We start from the raw sequence: 21,554 nt of genomic DNA, 5'->3' as shown, positions 1-21,554 counted from the left end.
GTCGGCAGTAAGGACCACGCTGCATAATGCGCATAAAGCGCACGCTTGCGGAAGCTGCCCTCGACGAGAATGCACCATTTGCGCTTCAAGGTCGCCGGCGAAGCTTTCACAAAATCTGCTGCCCTCGGCGCGCTTACATCGATTCGGCTGCCGGGTATAATTGAATAAGGTGGAGCAGAATCTCCTCATTTTTTTGTATCGCTGTTGTTGAGTTGAAAATTGGATTTTTCTGCTCCCTCTCTTCGCGTACTCGCGCAATGGTCCAGCGTGAGTTGTCGAGCCAGTACCGGCAACGCGCAAGATTGGATTTGAAGGTAACAGCATAAAATGCCACCACCCACAACCTGGGAGGTGGGAGAACTGTGGCCATTTAGACGAAATGGATGAGACTCCTACGCCAAACCCGGTCGGTTGTCTGCGATTGATCCAACATGGCAAACGATAACAATCCATCTTGCGCTTGGGGAGAGTTGGCCAACAGAAACGTTCCCATATCACATAAAGGGGAAGGTTCACTATCTACACACTGCCCAGTAAATCGATGCTCTGACTAGTGGGGAGTCCTATGGGGGGGGGGGGGGCTACTATTTTCTTATTAAGGATTACTTTCAATCCGTCTCCGCGTGTGTGTGCAGGTGAAGCATCCTTTTGCTCTCAGTTCCCGGTGGAGTCCCGATAATGCCTTCCTGATTGCACCGACCGGGGGGGGGGGGGAAAGACATGATACATCTCAACATCTCTTTATCAGTCCCTCATCCCACCCTCCTAACTCGGTTCACTGAATTGTTCAATACAAACGATGCAACTCCACTTGGAGATGATTAACGATGAGTGGAAGAACTTTCGGTCCAACGAACTGCTCGCACCGACGAACATCCATGAGCAAGCAATAAGAAGCAAACATTGTTCGCTGCATTCACAGCTTCTGATTAAATTCCCCCTCCCCCCACTCCTTCCATTGCCCTTGTGCTCCTTCTTTTCCACCCCACCCGCGGGGGTCATCTCATAGGGCATTGTCGTCGTTGCGTCGTTCCGTCGGCCTTCAATTCCCCTGGGGGGCTGTATGTGGGGAATATTTATCTACGGTCCCTTTTTTGGAAAGTTTACTCCGCCCCGTGCGTCCCTGTTGCCCTGTCCGTAACCCCCTTCCACCCACTCACCCAAACAATCGAAGAAGAGCATGTTTCGGATTCCTGACTCGTCCTCGGCGCGAAGTGAAGGTGGTACAACCGTGCCCTTAATCCTTAAATAGAGGAATGTATTTCACCAATGGCTAACCGCGGTCCCGATTGTGAGTGCGAGCGTTGCGTTCGATTGGGGCTCTAGGCGGAGATAAAGTTTTGGAGTTGGCCCTCCCTTCTCCACCCATCGGAAAGGAACAGATAAATAAGGATCGTTTCAGTGGGGGGAAGAATAGGGGACAGAAGGTGTTGGTAATGGTTTGTTTTTGGCTTCACACCCACGCGCGTTGTCACGCGAAAGTTTGGCGTCGGCGGGAGGATGAGGGCGAATGGGAGGGAAGATGAGGGCACCTTCTCTACTCCCCTTACAGCTCCAGCTCGCACTCGAGCTGGGCGGCATCGAACGCCAAGCTGGGTGGGACGCGCGGATCGCACACCGTGTTCTCGATCGCCTTCCGTGCGTCCGCCATCAGCACGCGGAAGTTCGTTTGCGTGTAGTCGAGCTTGTCGTACAGGAAGACGGGCAGCTTGTTGCTCATCACCCACAGCGACTGCTGCGGCTCGCGGTCCACCTTCAGATCGTTCGGGAACGTTAGCTTCTGTGCGTTCTTCTCCACCACGCCGAGATTGTTGCGATTGTACGGTTTGCCCAGATCCCAGCAGCCGACGCCCGACTGCTGCACGAGCGTGAAGAACTGCACGTTGTTCTTGCCCACGCCCGCGGTGGACGATTGTCCCATGCGGCCGCGCGTGCCCACCGGCTGGAACGCCTTCGCCGCCAGCCCAAACCCTTCCCAGACGGTTTCGTTGCGCAGGATGGAGGCCGGCACCTGGAACTCCATGAAGCTGGACATCGGATGGAAGAGTAGCATCCGGTCGCCGGAGCGGTGCACGGGCGCGAGCGACATGCCGAACACACCGTCCGACCACTGGAAGTTCAGATCCTGGTAGTTGTAGTCGCTGGCCAGCGGGTTCGGGTTGTACAGATGGTTCGTCGTGCGCCAGCTCTTGAACTTGCGCATGTCGAACACGGTGATGCCGTTGCGCCACACGTCCGCTACGTACGCGAACGCATCCTCGCACTGGCCGTCGCGCACGTCCACCACGATGTTGGTGTGCAGCGAGTCCTCCTTCACCTGCTCCTCGGGCAGGACGTACGTGAACAGCAGCTCGTCGTTCTGCAGATCGAACGCCATAATCTTCGGCGGGCAGACCTGCTGCAGGTTGGTCAGCGTGTCGGTAACGCCCGCATCCAGCACCCAGAGGCGATCACACTCATCCACCTGGATGCGGTACACGGACATCATCTTGGAGCAGTCGGGATTGCGCGGGGACGTGTGGTAGCTCCAGTCGGGGTACGGCATCAACGGCTGGCTACGGTCCTGAGCCGGCAGTGGCAGATAGGAAAGAGTGGCCGGCACACCCGGGTTCCAGCGGGGCGTCGTAATGAACAGTCGGTCTCGGAACCGATCCACACCGAGGGGCAGATTGTTTTCCGGGATGAATTCACTGTAACAAAATAGGGGAGAACATTAGTCACGTTTTGAGGTCAATGTAACGCATGCTCCAAAAGCCGTTACCGTGTGCGGATGGCGTTATTACGCAGCTGCAGCGAGGGGTACATGAAGTCCATCACCTTCCAGTGGTAAACGGTGTCAAACACATTCTTGCCAACGTCCTCTAGGAAGTCGTTGGCAGCCCGCTTACCGCCCGCCTCCAGCCCAACCAGCGGCCCCACGTACGGTGTCGCCAGCCGTTCCTGTTCGCGTTCCCGTTCGCGCTCCCGCTCCCGCTCGCGCACAGTTCCGCCATTAGCTGCTGCCGGTGAGCCAGTGCGAGTAAACGAACCGTGCTGCGGTCCCTTCTTGAACGGCGAATAGCTACCAACCGGGGCGGCAATCACCGCAAGCACTAGCAGCACCCCTGCCAGCACCATCCAGCTGCGTCTCCCGGACGTCATGGTGTCCCGTGAGCGGTGCTTCCTTTCCGCTGTGAAATATGGCACGAAGAGAAGAGAAAGAAGAAGGATGAGTGTGCGAAAGTGTAATTTGTGTTTGGACGAAAGATTTCAAAGGACGGCGAGAAGGTGAGAAAACTTTAACCTTCTTGCGCTCCCTCATGCTCTCATTAGTTGGAACGTGTCGTGACGTGGCATTGCTTGGCTGTGACGTATGCCATCGCCTACTGGTGTGTGTGTGTTAGCGACGCAATAACAGTCGTGGTTTTAGATAAATGACAAACCACCTTTTGCCCACCACGCATGGCTGGTGCTTCGGATCCGGAACTTCCCAGGATGTGCTTGTTGTTTCAAGCGAGCGGGTTCCCACGGGCACAGGTGGATATGGTTGCAATCAACCCGTTCGTTCGCTCGCTCGTTAGCACGTTCGGTACCGTACAGCATCTGTCACATTTAATTTAAAGTCAAAACATCCTTCATCTTGCTTTCAAGCTCAACCACTCTGCCCGTAGGATGCTCATCCGGAAGGTGTATCTGTTCGGATCAAGTTTTATGACATTTGCACTCTCTGCACACCAAGCCCCCCTGGATGGTGGTGATTGATTCTACCCAATTTTGGAGCAGATTTATTAAATTGAAAGATTTTAAATTTCCATCAGTTCGATCCTATTTTTTTTTTGACAAACCCTTGCGTAACGCCAGGCCAGGTGTCTACCGTTGATGGGTTGATAGCCATATAACCCCAAAATAAATAGAGAGGAAAAAAGGGATCTGTGTGTTGTTGCCCTCTGAAGGATGTGAGGACCTAACCCTTGAGCTGTTTCAAACCCCTTCAAGAAAAAAAGGTAAACAAGAGTGGTTTGTGTGCGACCTGCCTGCCTGAGCACGTCTAATATGTTATGCACGTACGCACACACCTCCACACACCTCGTGTCGTCCCTTCTCCGGGTGATGTATATTGGCAATAACCTCTGCAAAAAGCGAAAGCGTGGGACTGCCGTGAAAGTATCATTTTCCTCTGCAAAGGATTTAATTTCCACCAAACAGAATCACCGAAGGGTTTACGACCTTTTCTGCAGCAGGCGGCCGGATTGCGCACTCATTGAGCTTTCATTCATCGGTTTTAGTGTACCCCGCGTTTGCTACCAGTGGTCGTAGCGGAGCGAGGAGATGGGCATAAAAGCTAATTACCTTGCCAAAAATATGCGATGGCTCTTTTATCGTCTGCCAACTAACGCGGAACATTTCGCCAACATGAGGAGAGGGGGCACTTACTAATTCATTCACTCCGACCCACCGGGACCGGGTGGTGATTGTGGTTTTATGTTGCAGCCGCGTTGGACCACGTTGCGATGAATTTCAGAAAATCATCCCGTAAAACGCTTTAACGCTTTTTGTCCGTTTTTCCCCCCTTGTCGTGGAAAACAAGGGACGAATCACTTTGACACTGAAAGTTGAATGTCCGCGAGAGGGGGCGAAGGTGGGGGCGAAGCTTTCATTTTAGAACAACCACCAACCCCTCCCGCTAGCCCGTCCAGTTTGGCGCTGCTGATCGTCGGTCGAACTGAGGTTTAAAATTTAATAAACTGTCAACATTATGTTCGCTACAGCGAAAAAAGGGCGCGCTGCTCGGTTACATCAAGGGCAGAGGAGTAGCGAACGAACGTTGCCTTTGGAAGAGGAGCAGCAAAAGAGAGAAAAAAAAACATTTACGGGGGTGCTATGTAATTTAATAACCAAACGATGTCACGCTGTTACACTACCGAGAAACGCCGGGTTGCGTTGTTTTTGTTTTGTTAGTCCAAAACATCAGATCCAGAGGGTTCCGTGGGCACTAGTAGTGATTCAATTTTGATTAACAACTAGGCTTCGATATAATAACAATCTTTGCGAGCTATTTGGCGACATTTTGCGAGCGATCAGGCTTTTCCTTTCCCAACATTAGCATTGCTTCGACGTCCATTGGCTGTTGAACCTGTTCGGGTGTCATTAAACGTTTTCCCATTCTTGCACAGCTTATCGTGCGGAAGAAAAGCTTCACACACGCTCTCTTGGTTCAATTCTGCCAGCAAAACTAGCACGAATTAAACGGAGCACGGTCGAACGAAGGTCCGGTTGCACGTCCATTTCAAAACAGGTCGAGTGAATTTGAATTATACGCTTCGTCACTACGCAAAAACCATGAAAATATGCACACCAAAACAGAGTAGAAGAACCACCAGCATGTTCATTCGGTTTTTTTCCCCCCATTCTGCACTGTGTAGTTGCGGTCCAGTCCGACGGCGTGTCTTTCTTGAGTGCTTATTCTCAGTATAACAGCAACGAATTGAAATGCTGCATTGCTGGTACTTGTCAACAGACCATGAGTGTGTTCTTTTTGGGTGGCGGGAGAGACGGATAAATCTAAGAAGCTGGAAGCTTAAACGATATTTTTGCTCTTTTTGCCGGCTTGCTTGCTCGGAGGAGTAGTGGTGTAGTAGCTGTACCCAATGCCAAGGGCACACGCGGGGATATTCCGAAGGGAGCTTTGTGAAACGAACGCAAGGCACTGTTTGGGTGCTGGCAAATGTTGATTCGGCCATGAGATGTTCAGCATACTGGAAAATTTCCGAAACATCCCACACTGCCGATGATCCCACGGTAAACACTATTCCGACCATCGCTTCTACGTCCCCTATGGGGAGGGGGCGAGCAACTCCCATGGCGGGATACATCACCGAAAGCGCACTGATAGCGTATTTATCCAACGGAACATCGTGCTTTGCTTTGGGGAGGTCCCCGGGTAGGACCGGATACGATTTCTGCACCCCCATCTTTGAAATACCCATGGTCAGGCACTGTGAAACATCTCTCCCCAAAAGAAATCCTTATTCTGATTCTGATTAGAAGGATGCCATTTTTTTGGTAGGAAATGGAAACGCTTCCGACGGTTGGAATTAAACATTGCGCCATTCCTTTGCCATAATGACACGGTCGCTTTGCTGGAGTTGCCACAGTGGCGCACTGGCACTGGCTATTTTGGCGCCCCACAATTGCTGGTGTCGTTAAATTTGCGTTCATTAGTGAGAGCAAAATGCGCGCGCGGGAGATCGTTACGATGCTGCGCTTTTAGCCAGCCAGCCCTGCAGACACACATCAACGTCCAGCGGGGTTTAAGAAAAGTTTAATTTGAAAGTAAAATCTTTCCTTCACACCCGGGGGGTAATTATTAAATGCGTGTTTTTTGCTGCGTTTTGCTGCATATTGTACGCTTCCAAATTGCAGGGAACGTTTAATAGCCTGCAGCTAGGTATGTGCAATAATTCCCACAAATTACTGCAGAATAGTGGATAGTATGCGGTATTGTATTTTTTAGATTTTTACGCTTTAACCTTGCCACGTGGACAACCAGAGCCGATTTAGCGTTTTGGCCCGCTAAGAAGTAGAAGCAGCAGCAGCGGGAACTTGTAGAAGTATAAGCGCGTACCACGCACGACCGAACTCGGTGGCCTTGCTTGCCGCACCGGCCGAGTTATTGGTGGCCGTCTTGGTTATGGAGCTTTAGCGCACCGACCCAGATCCAACTCTTCGTTCCCTTGTTTGCGTCCTACACTCCCCCCCCCCTCCCCTCCTAGCAAGCTTCCAACAACCGAAAAAACGCCCTCGGCGAAGAAACAGGTACGCCGTCTACTCCAAAACAGCTTGAGTAAGGTCGTGACTCTAACGCACTCTCGGACATGGTGGTCTTGTTTGGGTGGTTCTAGCAGAAGTTTAATGCGTTGTTTATGATTTTTTGTGTGCCAAACTAAATCAAGATCTTTTAAACGCTTTCCAATCCAATTTCATCGTGTGCCTGTTACAAGTTCGTGCCGCTTTAACCCTGCTTTAAAGCGTCCACAAGTGGTGGCGTTTGCCAATAAAACGATCGCCTTGCGTTGCTATACCACACGTGAAATGTCTTCATGCAATGGCCAGTGACATAAGTGCTAGTGACGGCGGAGTCATTTGTTGATAGAGCGGCGTCAAAGCGGCTGCCTCACTGCGGACGAAGTGTGTTTCGGTCCAGTTAATCCTAAGGTGTCGTGTTGAGTAATTTCGGTTGACAATATCCCACATACACACACACACACACACGCGTACATGGGATGCACACTGCGATTGTGTTGTTTCGCACTGTCACGGGAAAATGCACCCGTGAGAATGCAGAACCGCAGCTGCTCCTCCGCTTCGGTTGCAGCAAACAGTCACTCGCCATGATGATGCTGGTGCATTCTTTGATGGTGCATTGGTTGTTGTGTTGCTACATTTAAAATGAATGCTAAAACCCGCTGAGTCTCCTCCACATCGGATGACAGGTGACACTAGCAGGAGTAGCACCAGCAGCAGCATGAAAAAAGCCAAAAATGAAAGAGGATTTGCTTTTCACACTCCTCGTGCAAAACAGTCGCCACGGGAAGGCACCCACTAATCTAACATAAACCCTTAAAAACAAGGAACTATTCAGCAAAAAAAAAACGACCGAGTCAACAGGTTCATACTGCTCAGGACTCCCACTTTTCTTCATCATCGTGCAGGTGTATTATTTTGTTTTCGTCTTTTCGCTCTCTGCAAAACCACCCCATAGTGGTGGGCATGAGTGCATTAATAATGCAGCTCCTTATTTTGCCTTCCTGCATATGCGGGATTTGGTGTTGCATGCAAACACACACACGAATGCTGCCTCCCTTTCTCCTCCTTTTATATCTCCTAAGCGCTCCAAACGAGGACTCCACAAGGTGAGGAAAGCAGTGAAAGCATATTATGTCACACCGAGACATGGGTACAAGCAAACTCCAAAGCAAGCACACAGCCAAGCCTGTGTGGGAGTCCTCCATCTCCGCTCCAATCCTCCAATTCCGCCTGCAAAACATCAAGGCTGCTCCCCTTTAAAAAAACGAAACTTGACAGTGAAACTAGTGGTGAAACTGGTTTCTGCATACGTAATTTCTATTGCACTCTATCGCTGGCCCTCTCTCTCTCTCTCGATCGCGGGCTTTACTTTTCCATCTTTTCTCCCCAAAACCAGTCGGCGGAAGGCTTTACTGCGCTTATACTTCCTGCGTGATTTCCGCCGCGAAATCGAAGATTTTAATACAACATTAAATATTCTAGTAGGATTTGTATTGACTCGGCAAAGAAAACAACACACACACACAAAGAGGCCACGCAGAACCGAAATTCCCTTCCAAGCAAAATGGTGTCTTTTGGTGGACGGGGTTTTTTTTGTTGCAAAACACGGTTTTGATCCCATATCTGTAGCACAGACAAACAAACACACAGAAACAAAACGTTCTCACGCAACTTACACAGGCAGTTCTTAGGTTGGTTGCACACACGAAAGTGAGAGCTTATTTCACACACACTCTGCACAAACACACGCACTCTAGTACACGCTCCTACAAGCGTTTGAGGGTCTGATCGCGTCCACAACGCACCACGAAATGATGCCGCCAGACGAGTTGGGGTTCGGTTTTAAGCTCGCTTGACCGAAACGAGTGTAGCCCTGCCTCTCTCTCCCACCTCTTCTTCTCCCTCTTGCCAACCTTCCACTACACGCACTACACACACACAACCTCTGGGCCGGCTTATTATGACGCCATCGGACGCGATCTGTCTGCGCCGCGATCTGCTGCTGTCTACTAAAGTCAAAAAACGATCTGCCGCTGGGCGAACTCTCGTACCTTTGGGACGGTTTTAACTACAGTTGGTGGCGTTACTTTAAGCGTTACGCGTGGTAGACCGGGTGATGTGTAATGTTGTGCAGAACGGCTACACTAAACGGGAGGTGTCATGTTTGTTTAAGCGTCCCTCCCCTCCCCCCGTGAGATGTTGCGATATTGCTTAAGCCGCGCCGCAACGAATGGCCCGCAGAAAGGAAACGCAGACATAATTATTCTATCATCTTGCTTGTTTTCAAAGATTTGTAGACATTTACCGCGTGTGTGCGTGCGTGTGTGTTTTTGCTTCAATTAACTCATTTACACACCGGTTGAAAAACTGTCTCATATGACCCAGCGGCAGTAATCTTGCTGTGCCGTGCCTGTCACAACAAACGGTTCTTCTTGTCCGCTTCGGAAAAAAGGCCCCTTCAGGGGGCAACAATCGGCAAGCCCGCAAACTCTAGGTCTTTACAACATTGTGAAACTATTGAGGTATGGAGCCAAAAATCATAATTCCTCTTGCTAATCGGTACGCCGGTCGCAAGACAAATCTCTCCCGGGGGCCACCCAATCACTTTAGGGAGTTTGGTTCATTTTTCATCCTCTCAGCCGTCCAGAGTACCAAGTCATCTATGGTTTGATCTACACTGTCTCGAACGTTCCCTGTGAGTTGGGGGCAGCAGAACGTGGAGACAAAATGGTGCAAAAGCAACAAAAAAATCATCAATCACCTCGAGCTACACACACACACCCAGCGGTCGCTTGCGGTTTTGTCCCCTGTTGGTCCATTGGACTCTATTACTCACCTAGAAAACTGTCTTGGGTGCGTTACTTACGAAGATTGTATTATCTTTCGACACGGCTCTCACCATCTCGTGCCAAACTTTTGACAGACGGGACAGACGGTTGGCAAAGGGTCATGGCTGACGTGGGCCCAAGAGCCGTCAAACTTCGCACACCACCATCTAGACAAAGAGTGTTAATAAGACGCACGGGGTTGTCCAAAACAAACGCGGGTCACGAAAGAATTCTAACAAACCTCAACGTGGTGAGGTAATGAAATATCGTTACCCCCTTCCGACGTCTGTCCGAAGGCCACCGAAGGGTAACAAGTAGAACACGGGTCGGTTAAATTAACTGTCCGGTAACAACCAGGCAGCTCCAGACAGACTAAACATCCGTTTCGATGTTATTTGTTCGTCTGCATAGCACGTGATTTTGTTTGCGATGTTCGTGTATCATAACTCGATAAAGAACACTTCCTATTAAACGGTTCTCTGCTTTAACACTGCTCTTGCACACCCACCGACGCGCCGCCGCTGCCTATTCATTTGGCCTTTTGCGACGTGGAGCAGATTTTAATGAGCAGCTGGGGATGCAGCCGGAACGGAATTCCCCGGAACCACTCGTTTGTGGCCAACGCATTCGGGGTTCATTATACCACGCGGTGGAAAGTTTGCCCGGAAATCATACGGCACACGCATGTTAATATCGGGGCATCTCCACGCAGTGGACGCAGTGCTTTGGAAGTCTGGAAAGTTGGACCTGATGTGCATCTTGCCTCAGGAAAATCAAGTCACACAGACACGCACACAGACACCAAAAAGACGGTTGTTCTGCAAATTACAGTTGCAGCAAACAACGTAACACATAATGAGGACGGCCAACACACGGTCAACAAGATCGTTCCAAACTACGCTTAACCACCGTGCCTTGGAGGTTGGATTATATGGGAACGAGAATGCGGAAAGAGCATGTAATATTAGTGGTGCACTTATTCCTCCCTTTCACTCTGTCGGCACTAGCTTTTTATGGCATTTTCCTTGCATTCAACGAATGTACAATGGATTAAACTGTAGCCTCATCCTCCCAAAAAAACATACAAAAAACTACCAGAAACTAAGGCATCAGGAGGTACATTGACCATGAGATGTAAAGTTTCAGAACGCTTTCAGAGTTGTTCCCACACAAAATACACAATTCAGTGCACTAGAGGCCAGGCAGGAACACACAAAAAAGAGAGGGAAAAGGAAAAATCAATTCTCTTATCGTTCTCCCAGGACTTGCATGTTAAACGTTCCAGTATGATTTAAATCTCGGCTTGATGTCGCTCAAACGGCTGCCTGTCTGTCTGTCATGAGCGTTATCAGGGTGCTTCTGCCCTTATGCACAACGAAGCTATTATCTGGTGATGTAGCGCTGTAGCTTCTGTTGCGATGGTCGGTCCACTGGGTCCGGTACGGCAGTGGCTCCATTATGCAAAATGTGTACTCCCTTCATAAAGTGAAAAGGATGAACCAGAAGGATCCTAACTACATTTTAATTGACTGAAAAGATGAATCTTCGAGAGAGAGAGGCGGTACTACTACTTCATGCAGCAAACTTAATTTGTATGCACCCTAAAAAACGCCATTAGGTTGTAAAGGAAGAAGGCGAGAATCACCGAATAATATACAATCATTTCACAAAATAATCTAATCTTATCTAACTGGTGTGAGGATTTTTCGGGGGATACTTTGGAGAAACTTCCATGAAAGTCCTGAAACCTAACTTTAAATATGCAACAACTTCAAGCGAGGAAACCTTTCAAAGCTCATTCGCCAAACGCAGAACCTGTTGTGCAGCTTGTTGCTGTGTTGCCTCACAAGTCGTAAAACAATAGCAGCGATGCCTCCGTGTGATTCACTGAGCCGTAGGAGGATTGTGATACATAAATCCCCTCCCATCCCAATACTCCAAAGGCTCAACAAAAAAGACCACCAAACCGCACACAAAAGTATCGCACAAAGTAGACAAAATAGGATGAGCCCCTCCCGATGGTGGCGGATGGTACCTTTGTTCTTTTGTACCATCCTTCCCATCCAATCCCATTGAATTCATTAAGAAGCGCCGGGGCAAAATGAATACTGCATGTGGAGGGATGTGGTAGACCTTTTCCCGCCTTCCTTCCACTAACCACGCTCTGTATTTATGGGAAACCTTGCTGCACGGCGGATTATATCCGTTACAAATTTGCTACTAATGGTGGTATGGCTCTCTACCCGGCTGCCGATTATCTTCTCCTTCAATGAAGTGCCCCGACCGCGAACAGCCACACACACACACACATGTGATGTAACTTTTCCCCGTGTTCTTCCTTTCTTTTCAGCCGACTTAAACTCGCGCACATCCGGGGAGCATCGTCGTGAGCATGGAACGTTCGCCGGCTGCCTGATCCTTCCATCGTGCACAGCGACACAGCAGTGTATAGCGCTCACTTTGCGCGACCACACCAAATCGACACCGACACCTTCGACCACGTGATGATGATGTACGCGTAATTAAAACTGAAGCTACTGCGAAAGATTGCGCTCGTGCACTTGCGGAGAAATTTTAGCAAAACAGAGCCGTATCAAACAGCGCACACTACAGATCTGCGTATCGCGCGCGCATACCACGGACAATGTACAGCCAGCAACGACGGTACAGCATGACGATGGTCGTCTTCGTTCGCCGGGTGCTCCTGCTGCTGGCCACTGGAATTACGATTGCCAGTGGCAGTGCCAGCTACAGCATGGTGGATCCACAGCGTGTCCTCAGCAGCGTTGGCCTCAATGTTGGCGCCAGTTTCGGCACGGGAACGGCCACCGTCGGTGGGACGGGCAACGAGCTCGGTAAGCAAGAGAACGCCCCAGGACACTCATTCATCAGTCGTTTACAGTGTAGTCTTGTCTTTTTTATCTCTCTCTCCCGTTTTTCCGCAGCCGTGACCCTGCCAAAGGCTGCAACGGAACTGTTGCAGGCCACTGCTGCTGATGCCGTTGCCGCAGCTTCCGTAAGAGACAGCACTGACCTTACGTCAACGGCACCCTCGGTGTACAATGGCACCGGGAGTAACGCCACCGACAGCAACGACGCTTTATGGAGGTACGCTGACGAGCTGGACACAAAAACAAATAGAGCAGACTGTGTGTGAAGGAAAAGGCATTCCGGCGATGGAGGAAAAGTTGGGAATTTCTTTACCTTTCCGTTAATTGTTCCACGATACCGGGAAGAGATTGCGTTTACATGATCTAATGTCTTCTTTTTTTCGGGCTTGGCAGCAATTTCAAGGACAAAGCGTTTTCTGAACTGCTTCGAGAATATCAAGTTCAGTACAAACGTTGCAACAGTTTGAGCCAACAACCGTTCGTTGTTGCATACGGAAAACCGCAACGCTCGCAACGCGTTCAAAGCTATCTTTATTCCCGGAAAAGCCATAGAAAATGGTGCGTTTATTGGTTTAATTTGATGCCGCCCGTTGCCGCAAAATCGGCTACGGGGAACAACAACAAACAAAAAAACCTTTCCCTACTCCCTGTAAGACAAAAAAGGGAAACTTTGCGACCGATAATTTTCATCATTTTGTTCAGCTTCCGATACTTTTGTGTACCGAGCGTGAGCGGCACAAGTGCGCTGAACCAGATTCGGTGTAGCATTACAGTTTGATGTGGCGCTCTAAATTCCGGGAAACAATCCTCGGGGCGTAGTACATTGATAGCAATCGGATGGAGGGGGGGAGTAAGGATCGAGGGATGTGAAACAAATTAACAACTCGTTGGATACTGGAGCTTACCCGCAACAACCCGCAACAACAACGACAACAACAAACGACGTATTCTTTTACCACAGGACAGCTTAATATTTGGAAAGGGGAGTGGGCTTTGTTCGCCCCAGTAAGATAAAGGAAAGGACCGTTTTGGGAGGACGCAGTGCAATAACGATGTGAAGCGCTGCCAGCAGTGCGCGAAGGGACCCTGTTGTTGCGCATTTAATGTTTTATTGTTGAGACCTGGGACAACGCAAAACTGTGCAGAAGATACACCAAACCAAAGCAACCAAAAACGAAAAAAAATCAAAGGGAATGGCCAACGGTTATTGCCGCATTTCCCAATGTGGTGTACCATTGGCCATTGCGCCCGGGCGGGGTATTTATTTTTAGAGATGGTGGCACTATCATTTTTGCCAAAGGTTGCGCGTTGTTATGTTTCCATTCCATTAACCCTCCACCACCCGACCCAGTGGTCCTGAGTGTCCTTTCGAGCGGGCGAGCAGGCGCAAATCGGGCAATGCCAGCCGCCAGCAATGCCGTGAGCAAATCCTGCCCCAAACACCACAGCACAGCGCGCGACAATCGGATGTTGCGAATGGTTTTGCAATGTCTATAATTCGCCACACTATCATCTTTCCTTGCCCTGCTTTCGGTCGCTGGCTCCTTTTTCGGAGCGGCGACCAAAAGGGCGTCTTACGGGCGAAAGGAGACGAGTTCTTCTTGCGAAACTCAATCAACACAACCGTTTCCAAATCAACGGTCGCAAACAGACACCGTGACACCGTGTAGTGCCGCATACTTCTTCCCCGGCTTATGATTGCCGTTCGCCCCCCGTGCGTTGTAATCAAAATTTATTCCTAAACCGTATCCCCAACCCACCAACCCTTGCCTCCTCCGTTTGCAATGGGACGCAGGGGTCAGGAAATGCGGTACGGATTTCCCCCTCGTCGCGAAATCAGCCATATTTCTCATCAGCTCACCTCAGCTTTGTTGTCCCTTTTCCCGTCCACAGCAAATACGTCGTCCGGTCCGGATACGTGCTGCCGGTCGATCCACTGTTTGTGGCCAAAATCAATCCCTTCTGGCTGCGGTTCGATCCACCGTCGGCCGGCGAACACTACGGGCTGGCCGTATTCTACTTCCTGATGATGCTGTTCGGCGTTATCGGCAACGCGCTGGTCGTCTTTATGTTCTACAGGTAAGTGGCCATGTCCGTGGACAATGTAAACCAAACCAAGCTGTCGCATCTGTATCTCTTTATCTTTGTCGCAACGCAACGCTGGGCCCAACTTCTGGGCCTTTCGGTGACGTCCGTTTTATTGCAATGAAGACAAATTTACTACCGATTGGAACTGTTCCTTTTTTTGTTGCTGATGATGATGATTATGGTATGCGTTGCGATGGCGCTTCCGTTCCGTGCGGGAGAGCGAAACCGGATACAGTATGCTGTGATGAATATTTATGTAATGGGCGTAGGATGCGCGATTCGGGTAAACAAAGCACATTGGAGAGGGAGTTCATGGGGGTAGCAGCAGCAGCAGCAGCATCCTTCTGCGGCGGGCGAATGTATTGCATGTTTTCATTACAATCTATCTGCTCTGCCCCCACGGCGGCGGCGGTGTCCAAAGTGCCCATCTGTTTTGTTTGTGCGTGCTCTGTTTATTTTAAATACGCTCCGATACTGTCGCCTACCAGCGGGTGGAATGTTTGCAGCAGCCTTTAGGCTAAATAGAATATGCAATCAGATTCAAACACACACAACTTAACACCGCCAAAACCCACCCTCCATTGAACGCGGGGACATCATACTTTAAATGTTGCATAAAATATGTTACAAACGCTTTGAAGTATTTGCAGGTCAATGCTATGCATAACTCATCCGTTTTAACCTGTCCCAATACCACCACCAGCAGCAACAACCGTTGACATTGATACTTTTTATCGCTTCCAACCACCCTGCGGCTGGTCGAAATGTCAAAGCAGAGCACACCCTTAAAAGCTGTCACGCTAAAACGCCTGAAAGTATGCAATCGGGATGACGCGCTCGAGCAAACGCAAAGCTCTCTTGTAAAGGGAACGCGTTCTAACAAGAGCTTCGCAAGCATTAAATCAAGCGAAAGGAAAAAGGAAAAATAACACGCTTTTCCACAAATTTTCTTCTTCTTTTTTTCGAGGAATTGAAAATGTTATCCCTTGTTTGCCAACTCTCTCATCGTTCTAATAATCTGTTGATCATATTAGTCCCTTGGATTAGGTTTCTTTTCATGTGGATGGGTATCGGGTGCGCCGGCAAACGGATTGAATTTCCCTCTTTTTTTTTGCTATCCTATATTCCCTCCGCTTCAAAGCGTAGCAACGAAACTTAGTCTAGGAAAATCATAAAGTTTAGAAAAATAAATCCATCACCACCTCCCACCGAGTGGAGAAGTAGCGATTGCAAAGCATGGAAAAGCCGCCAAACAATCGGGGAGTGAATGAAAGGAGAAAACGGAACCGGACCGGGCGGGCGGCCGGGCAGCCAACAGAGAATGAATGAACTGCTCAATGAAGTGTGGAGAATTTTTCATTTCTTTGTCTGGCGCTTTTTATAGACCCTCAATTTGCAAAAAACTTTTGCATAAGCCGCACGGCGAACGGAGTGAAAAAACACGTAAAACTTTCTTACCGAGCCACCACCGTCCATTGCTTTGTCCCTCTGCTCACTCTCCCCACGAAGACAAACAACACAGCTCATATTTGTTCCCGGCACACACCGACCGAATTAGGGAGGGGGCAACCGGAAGGTAATCCTTTTTTTTTACTTTTCTTCCGTTACTTTCATTCCTTTTTTGCCATTTGCCTTGCTGGCTTGCTGTGTTGCCCGCTCTTCAACCAAGTAACCAAGCACAATCAATCAACTTGATCGATTTTGAACTTTGCCTCGAAAAATGGAACTCCATCTCGAGCTTTTACCCTCGCCGTTGTTGGTGTGTAGGAATGCAAAATGAAACAAGATTTTCCGCCGGCTTTCGGATACAGATTACTTTTAATTTCTTTCCACTTGGTACGATCACAATGAAACTCGTATTGATTTTAGTATTTTGACATGTTTTTTTGTTTTTTTTTGCTTGTTCTTTATTTGCCATCCTTTTCTTTTATTTGTGTTTTTTTGTTGTTGGCTTATACATGTACCATTTTCATTTTTGTCTTTTTTTTTGGTGGATGGCTCGATTAGTAATAATAACCCATTAGTAATTACACCGGTGTAATGTTGAGATTATTGTGATGTAAGCATAGAATAGAATTTGCTGCACTGATCCTGTGCCTCACTCGATCAGTTCCGGTTCCGTCGTAGGATCTGTGGGCGACACTTGTTCCGGATGCTCGGGCGCTGTTGGTTCTTCCTCCGCCTGCTTGCGATTCCGACGACAACGACCCTTCTTGCCACAGCGTTCCTCCTTGTTGCTCTCATCGTGATCGTGACGATGGTGGTGGTGATGATGACGTCCGGGGCCGTGCCGCTTGCCGAAAGGGTATCTCTTTGCACGCTTGTCCATCTTGTTGCATTGCTTGCGGATTTTCTTCAGCTGCTTCTCAATCTTTTTATCATTCGGAACTTCCACCTCTGCGCCGGAAGATGAGCTGGAAGAGCTTTTGCTGGAATCACTGCTGCTACCGCTGCTGCTGCTGCTGCTGCTGCTACTGCTTGAGGACGAGCTTCGGCGACGATGATGACATCCCTTTCCTCGCGCATGACGCCCAAACCGGTGCCCAAAGTGCTCCATCATTCCGGGATAGCCGCCGAACGGTCCACCACCACCCGGTCCAAAGTGATGGCGCCGCGTCATTGCATCGCCAAACGGATGAACGTTCATGGGACCAGGACCATAGGGTGGTCGTCCAAAGTGACGTCCCGGGTGCATTGGATGTCCATGATGCCCGTGATGTCCGCGATGTCCGTGATGCTTGTGGCCTGCCTCATGATCCGAAAGATGATGTGGATGCGGATGATGGCCACCGTGTCGATGATGATGATGATGGCCATGTCGACCATACTCCCGTCCAAATGCACGATGCTCGTGCTTTCCGTGCCGTCGATGGCGTCTACCGTGCCGCATCTCACCACCCTCGCCAATCGTCAGGCCGGCCAGCTCGTACGCTATCTCGTCACCGCCATGTTGCTGTTGCAGCAGTTCCGCCTCCTTGCCAGCGGCCAGCGAGACCGCCCTGTCGATGCTACGCAGCTGCTCCGGCTGCTCCTCGAACAGGCGGCTCTGTACCGGTCCCGGGGCCAAGCCCACCACAAACCGGTCTATCAGCAGGGGCTCCAGCAGGCCCGCATCAAACTGGCACTCCATCGACAAGGCCTTGAGTCGGGCGTACCACTCCTTCACACCTTCACCACGCTGCTGCTCCGCCCGATAGAACAGGGCCCGATGGCGAAAGATCGCAATCTCCGGAATGTACTGGCGGGCCAGCACAGCGCACAGCTCCTCGTACGGCATGTCCTTCGGTGCGGTCGGGTGGCACAGACTTCGCAGCGTCCCGTAAGTGGCCTTGCCAATCACACTGATCAGCACCGGTACGCGATCATCCCCGGTGATAACGTTCGCCCGGTAGAACTCGTCCAGAATCTCCCGGTACACGTTCCAGTCGTCCGTTTCGCCGTGAAATTCCGGCAGAATTGTTGGTGTCGTTGGTACCTTTGCCATCGTGCTTCGCCGCTGCTGGCAAACTGCTCGCTTCTTTTGCTCGCTTTGACCCGTTGTTTCTCGAACTCTTCTCGGTTGAAGTTGACTCGCTAGTAGTTGTTGCTTCACGCACCGTTGTCGTTGTTATACTGAGCCTGAGGGGTTGTCGTTTGTTGCAAACAATCGAATGTCAACGCTTCTCTGATGCAACGGTTGCCCTTCCAATGCGCTTATATACTCGCGACTGTGCTTCTACGCCGCTGTCCGCTATCTGTTACTGTTTTTGTTGCGTCTCCGAGGGTTGTTTGTGCCGGCAAAACGAACACCACCGTACGATCCCTTCATACCCCACCACCACCCCCACTGGACACACTGGAAAAGAGATACTTGATGAGTCATCGTGTCCAATTTCACCACAAACACGCACACACACGTGTACGAGCATGTGCGCATCAGTGTGTGTGTGTGTGTTAGTTAATCTAATTTCCTGGAAAATACTTCAAACCGAAGAGAAAATGGGGTTTTGGTTGGAGGGTAGGGAGATTGCGCATGCTTAGATAATAACCGGCTTTTAGTCTCATAATGAGGATCTTCGAGGGGTGGTAAGGGGAGGGGACTTAATTCAACCCCCAGTAGCGCGCATGTCTGTGTGAGTGTGTGCGTATGCATGTTTTTAGAGGTCAAGGGGGTGATCGTAAACAAAGGAGGGTTGCAAATCAAAGCGCGACAAGATCTTTCACGTTTCCTTTTGCACAGGGCGTTGTATATACCAGATGGAAGTACATTATGGGTATGTGTGGTAGTGGTGGCGATAGTGGTGGCCATGTTGTTTGCATCACATTTCCAACGTCCAAAACCTGTCTCAACGCGTTCCAACTTGTCGGAAGCGAAAGTAATCATGCCCCGGTTGAGAATGGTCCACTAATCGCCGTACTTGACGTCATGCACTGTTCCTATCGCTTGGACTATTATCAATGTTATTTTTTCACAATAAACAAGAAATTCTTTCTCTATGACTCAGCATCATTGAAAATAATTGTGCGCATCACACACACACACACACACCACGGAGGAATCAAAGTGTTTCCTCAACCGTGAACCAATGATACGGCAGTTTGCACACACATGATTTTCGACCATTTTCCAGCATTGAAATTTGTGTTTTTTTGAGCTTTAAATCCACCGCAAATGGATGTCATCATCCATCATTACACACCCGACGCCGCTTTCACACCTGACTGCCATTTCCCTCTCATTTTCCACCCTCTTGTGTAAACCACGGGTAAGGTTCGTGAAATTACATTTTAAAGTGTGTTTTTGCGACATAAACTGTTGAATGTTGTAAATTAAATTAGCTCCTCATTTTACGTCCTCTCGTCCTCTTAATCAGGAACCGTGTTAGGATGGCAGGGGGGAGGGGGAGGATTCGTCAATCAAACACACACACACACACACACACACACTTCAAACACATTCCTTCAGGGAGGATGGAGTCACACACTTTTTTCCTCGGAACGAGTCGAGTCGTGCTCGTCGTTGTCACGTGTTTTCGTCATTTGATTACATACGCATACACCACGCAAAGCACGTGCGTAAATTTTCGAGACACGCTATTTGGGGGCGGGATTAAAGCGTCACTTGTCAATTCTTGGTGCTTCGAGAGCGAGTGGAAGCGAGTTCTTCCATCTTCAACGTCTTTTTCGATGACTTGCTGTTCATTAAATTTGTTCCACATGGTTTGCGGGTTGAAGGGACGGAAACAGAGAGGGAGAGGGCATTGGCATACTAACACAGCTGACGCAAGATTGTCAGGAAGCAACCTGAACACACAAACCTTCTTCTTGAATCAACCACAACATAAGCATCATTTCTTTCCTTGCGTCCCAGAGGACGTGTTTCCACGCTCCAATTTGCTCCAACGGGAATTGAATAAGCAACACAAAGAACATTCGTTTAAATGAGGTCACTGTGATGCCAAACGATCGAACGCTCGCACGATCGTTGGCGTTTATTTGCTTCAACTTATGTTTCACACTTATAGGAATTGGGAAAGGTGCTTTTAAAACTATTTTTCAAATGACTTGCGACTCAGTCACACATTTTCCATCACTTTGCATTCAAAAGATACATCTTACATTTTGATCAACGTAAGCGATCGCGTGGCTTTATATGCTTATGCTTATGGTACACTTAAATACATTTTAAACTTAATTTTTAAGCATCCTCCAACCACTTCGACTCAGTCGCCACAGACTTCACAGAATCATCGCACAAATTCCCACCCCTCATCACTTAAGAACTATGGCCATTCGCTTATAGTAAATCGTTCTAGCATAATCCGGCTCCCGCACCGGCCACTTCACTCTTCAGCGCACACTCCTTGTTCACGGCCAGCTCCAGCGCGAGCTCCAACGTCAAACCCTCGTTCTCTTCACACAGCCGATCCATGATCATGCCACTGCGCAATCCCGTCACAAACTTGTCCAGCAGTATCGCCTCCAGGTTCTCCCCAAACCGACAGTCCACCGACAACTTCTTCAGCCGCCCGTACCACACCGTCACCGATTCACCCGGCTCTTGGCGCGCATTGTAGAAGACGGTACGCTCACGGAACACTGCGACCTGCGGACTGTATTGCTTGCGCAGCAGCTCACACAGCTCCTCGAAGGTGCGACTCTTGGGCAGCACGGGATGGCACAGGTCCCGCAGCGTCTTGTACGAATCCGTCCCAATGACCGAGATGAGCAGCGCGGTCCGCTTGCCCTCCGGGATGTCGTTCACCTCGAAGAACTGCTCCAGCCGCTCCTGGTACACGTTCCAGTCGTCGATGAAGCCGTTAAACTCCGGAATCGAACCGACCATCGCTTGACCGACCATTTTGCAAGCGAGCGAGTGAGTGTGTGGTGTGTGCGTTGAGTGTGAAACAGTACTGAGTCGCGAACGGTCGCGGGTCTGGCCGTGGCAACGACGTTTATAGCGCTGGCGATTGTGTGCCGTACACTGCAGTGCCGTCGTCCCCACCACCAAGGGCTTCACTGTGTTTGTGGCAGTGGCGCTGATGGCCAGTGTGAGTGAGTACACGGCTGCATGCGTGTAGAAACACGGACACGGTGCCGGATGACATCATCGTCGTTGAACTTGGGCCCGCAATCGATTGGCTGGCGCCGTCACGCACACCAATTGACCGAGTAGCCGGCCGGCGAAATAGATATTCCACCAGTGAGAAGGGGTTTTCGAGTGGAAATTCCAATGACTCACCGTGAAAGCCACAAAAATGGTTGCATAAAGAGATTTAATTATCATTTTATCTTATCTAGGTTGAATTTCGTTTATCTCACAGGGAGTAAAACCATGGTGTGTAGCTAAGGGTCAAATTTAAACGCGATAAATGCAACACAACGCACACATGCTTGGTATAAAAACGTTGAAAACGTTGATTGTTTCATACTCTATTCATAGACTCCAACACTATGACCCGCATGACTCAACTCTGTCTCC

The 21,554-nt window shown here is 49.6% G+C and overlaps 4 protein-coding genes across 7 annotated transcripts in view; 1 reads left to right on the top strand and 3 right to left on the bottom strand.

Moving 5' to 3' along the window:
* Nucleotides 1-21,554, top strand: part of LOC120894346 (opsin-2) — a 56,515-nt gene that overhangs the window by 25,338 nt on the left and 9,623 nt on the right. For all 4 annotated transcript variants that reach the window (XM_040296868.1, XM_040296872.1, XM_040296871.1 and 1 more), the window contains exons 2-4: nt 11,965-12,469; nt 12,560-12,722; nt 14,399-14,584. In XM_040296868.1, coding sequence (XP_040152802.1) covers nt 12,259-12,469; nt 12,560-12,722; nt 14,399-14,584 — 560 coding nt within the window. In that variant the 5' untranslated portion in view covers nt 11,965-12,258. The remainder of the gene's footprint in view (nt 1-11,964; nt 12,470-12,559; nt 12,723-14,398; nt 14,585-21,554) is intronic.
* On the bottom strand, nt 1,238-8,782 carry LOC120894347 (protein yellow-like). Its single transcript, XM_040296873.1, has 3 exons — nt 8,463-8,782; nt 2,762-3,170; nt 1,238-2,690 (listed from the first exon to the last, which is right to left on the bottom strand). Exons 2-3 carry the CDS (start codon nt 3,139-3,141, stop codon nt 1,547-1,549), a joined length of 1,524 nt encoding a protein of 507 aa, XP_040152807.1. The 5' UTR covers nt 3,142-3,170; nt 8,463-8,782; the 3' UTR covers nt 1,238-1,546.
* Nucleotides 16,532-19,499, bottom strand: LOC120894348 (sarcoplasmic reticulum histidine-rich calcium-binding protein-like). The gene has a single exon (XM_040296874.1). The coding sequence runs from the start codon at nt 18,075-18,077 to the stop codon at nt 16,692-16,694; it is 1,386 nt and encodes a 461-aa protein (XP_040152808.1). The 5' UTR covers nt 18,078-19,499; the 3' UTR covers nt 16,532-16,691.
* Nucleotides 20,005-21,027, bottom strand: LOC120894352. The gene has a single exon (XM_040296878.1). It carries the CDS (start codon nt 20,931-20,933, stop codon nt 20,385-20,387), a length of 549 nt encoding a protein of 182 aa, XP_040152812.1. The 5' UTR covers nt 20,934-21,027; the 3' UTR covers nt 20,005-20,384.

This window comes from Anopheles arabiensis, chromosome 2 (genome assembly GCF_016920715.1).
Source record: "Anopheles arabiensis isolate DONGOLA chromosome 2, AaraD3, whole genome shotgun sequence".
Lineage (NCBI taxonomy): Eukaryota > Metazoa > Arthropoda > Insecta > Diptera > Culicidae > Anopheles > Anopheles arabiensis.
The sequence above is the reverse complement of the archived record's forward strand: the minus strand, read 5'-3'. Positions and strand labels throughout refer to the sequence as shown.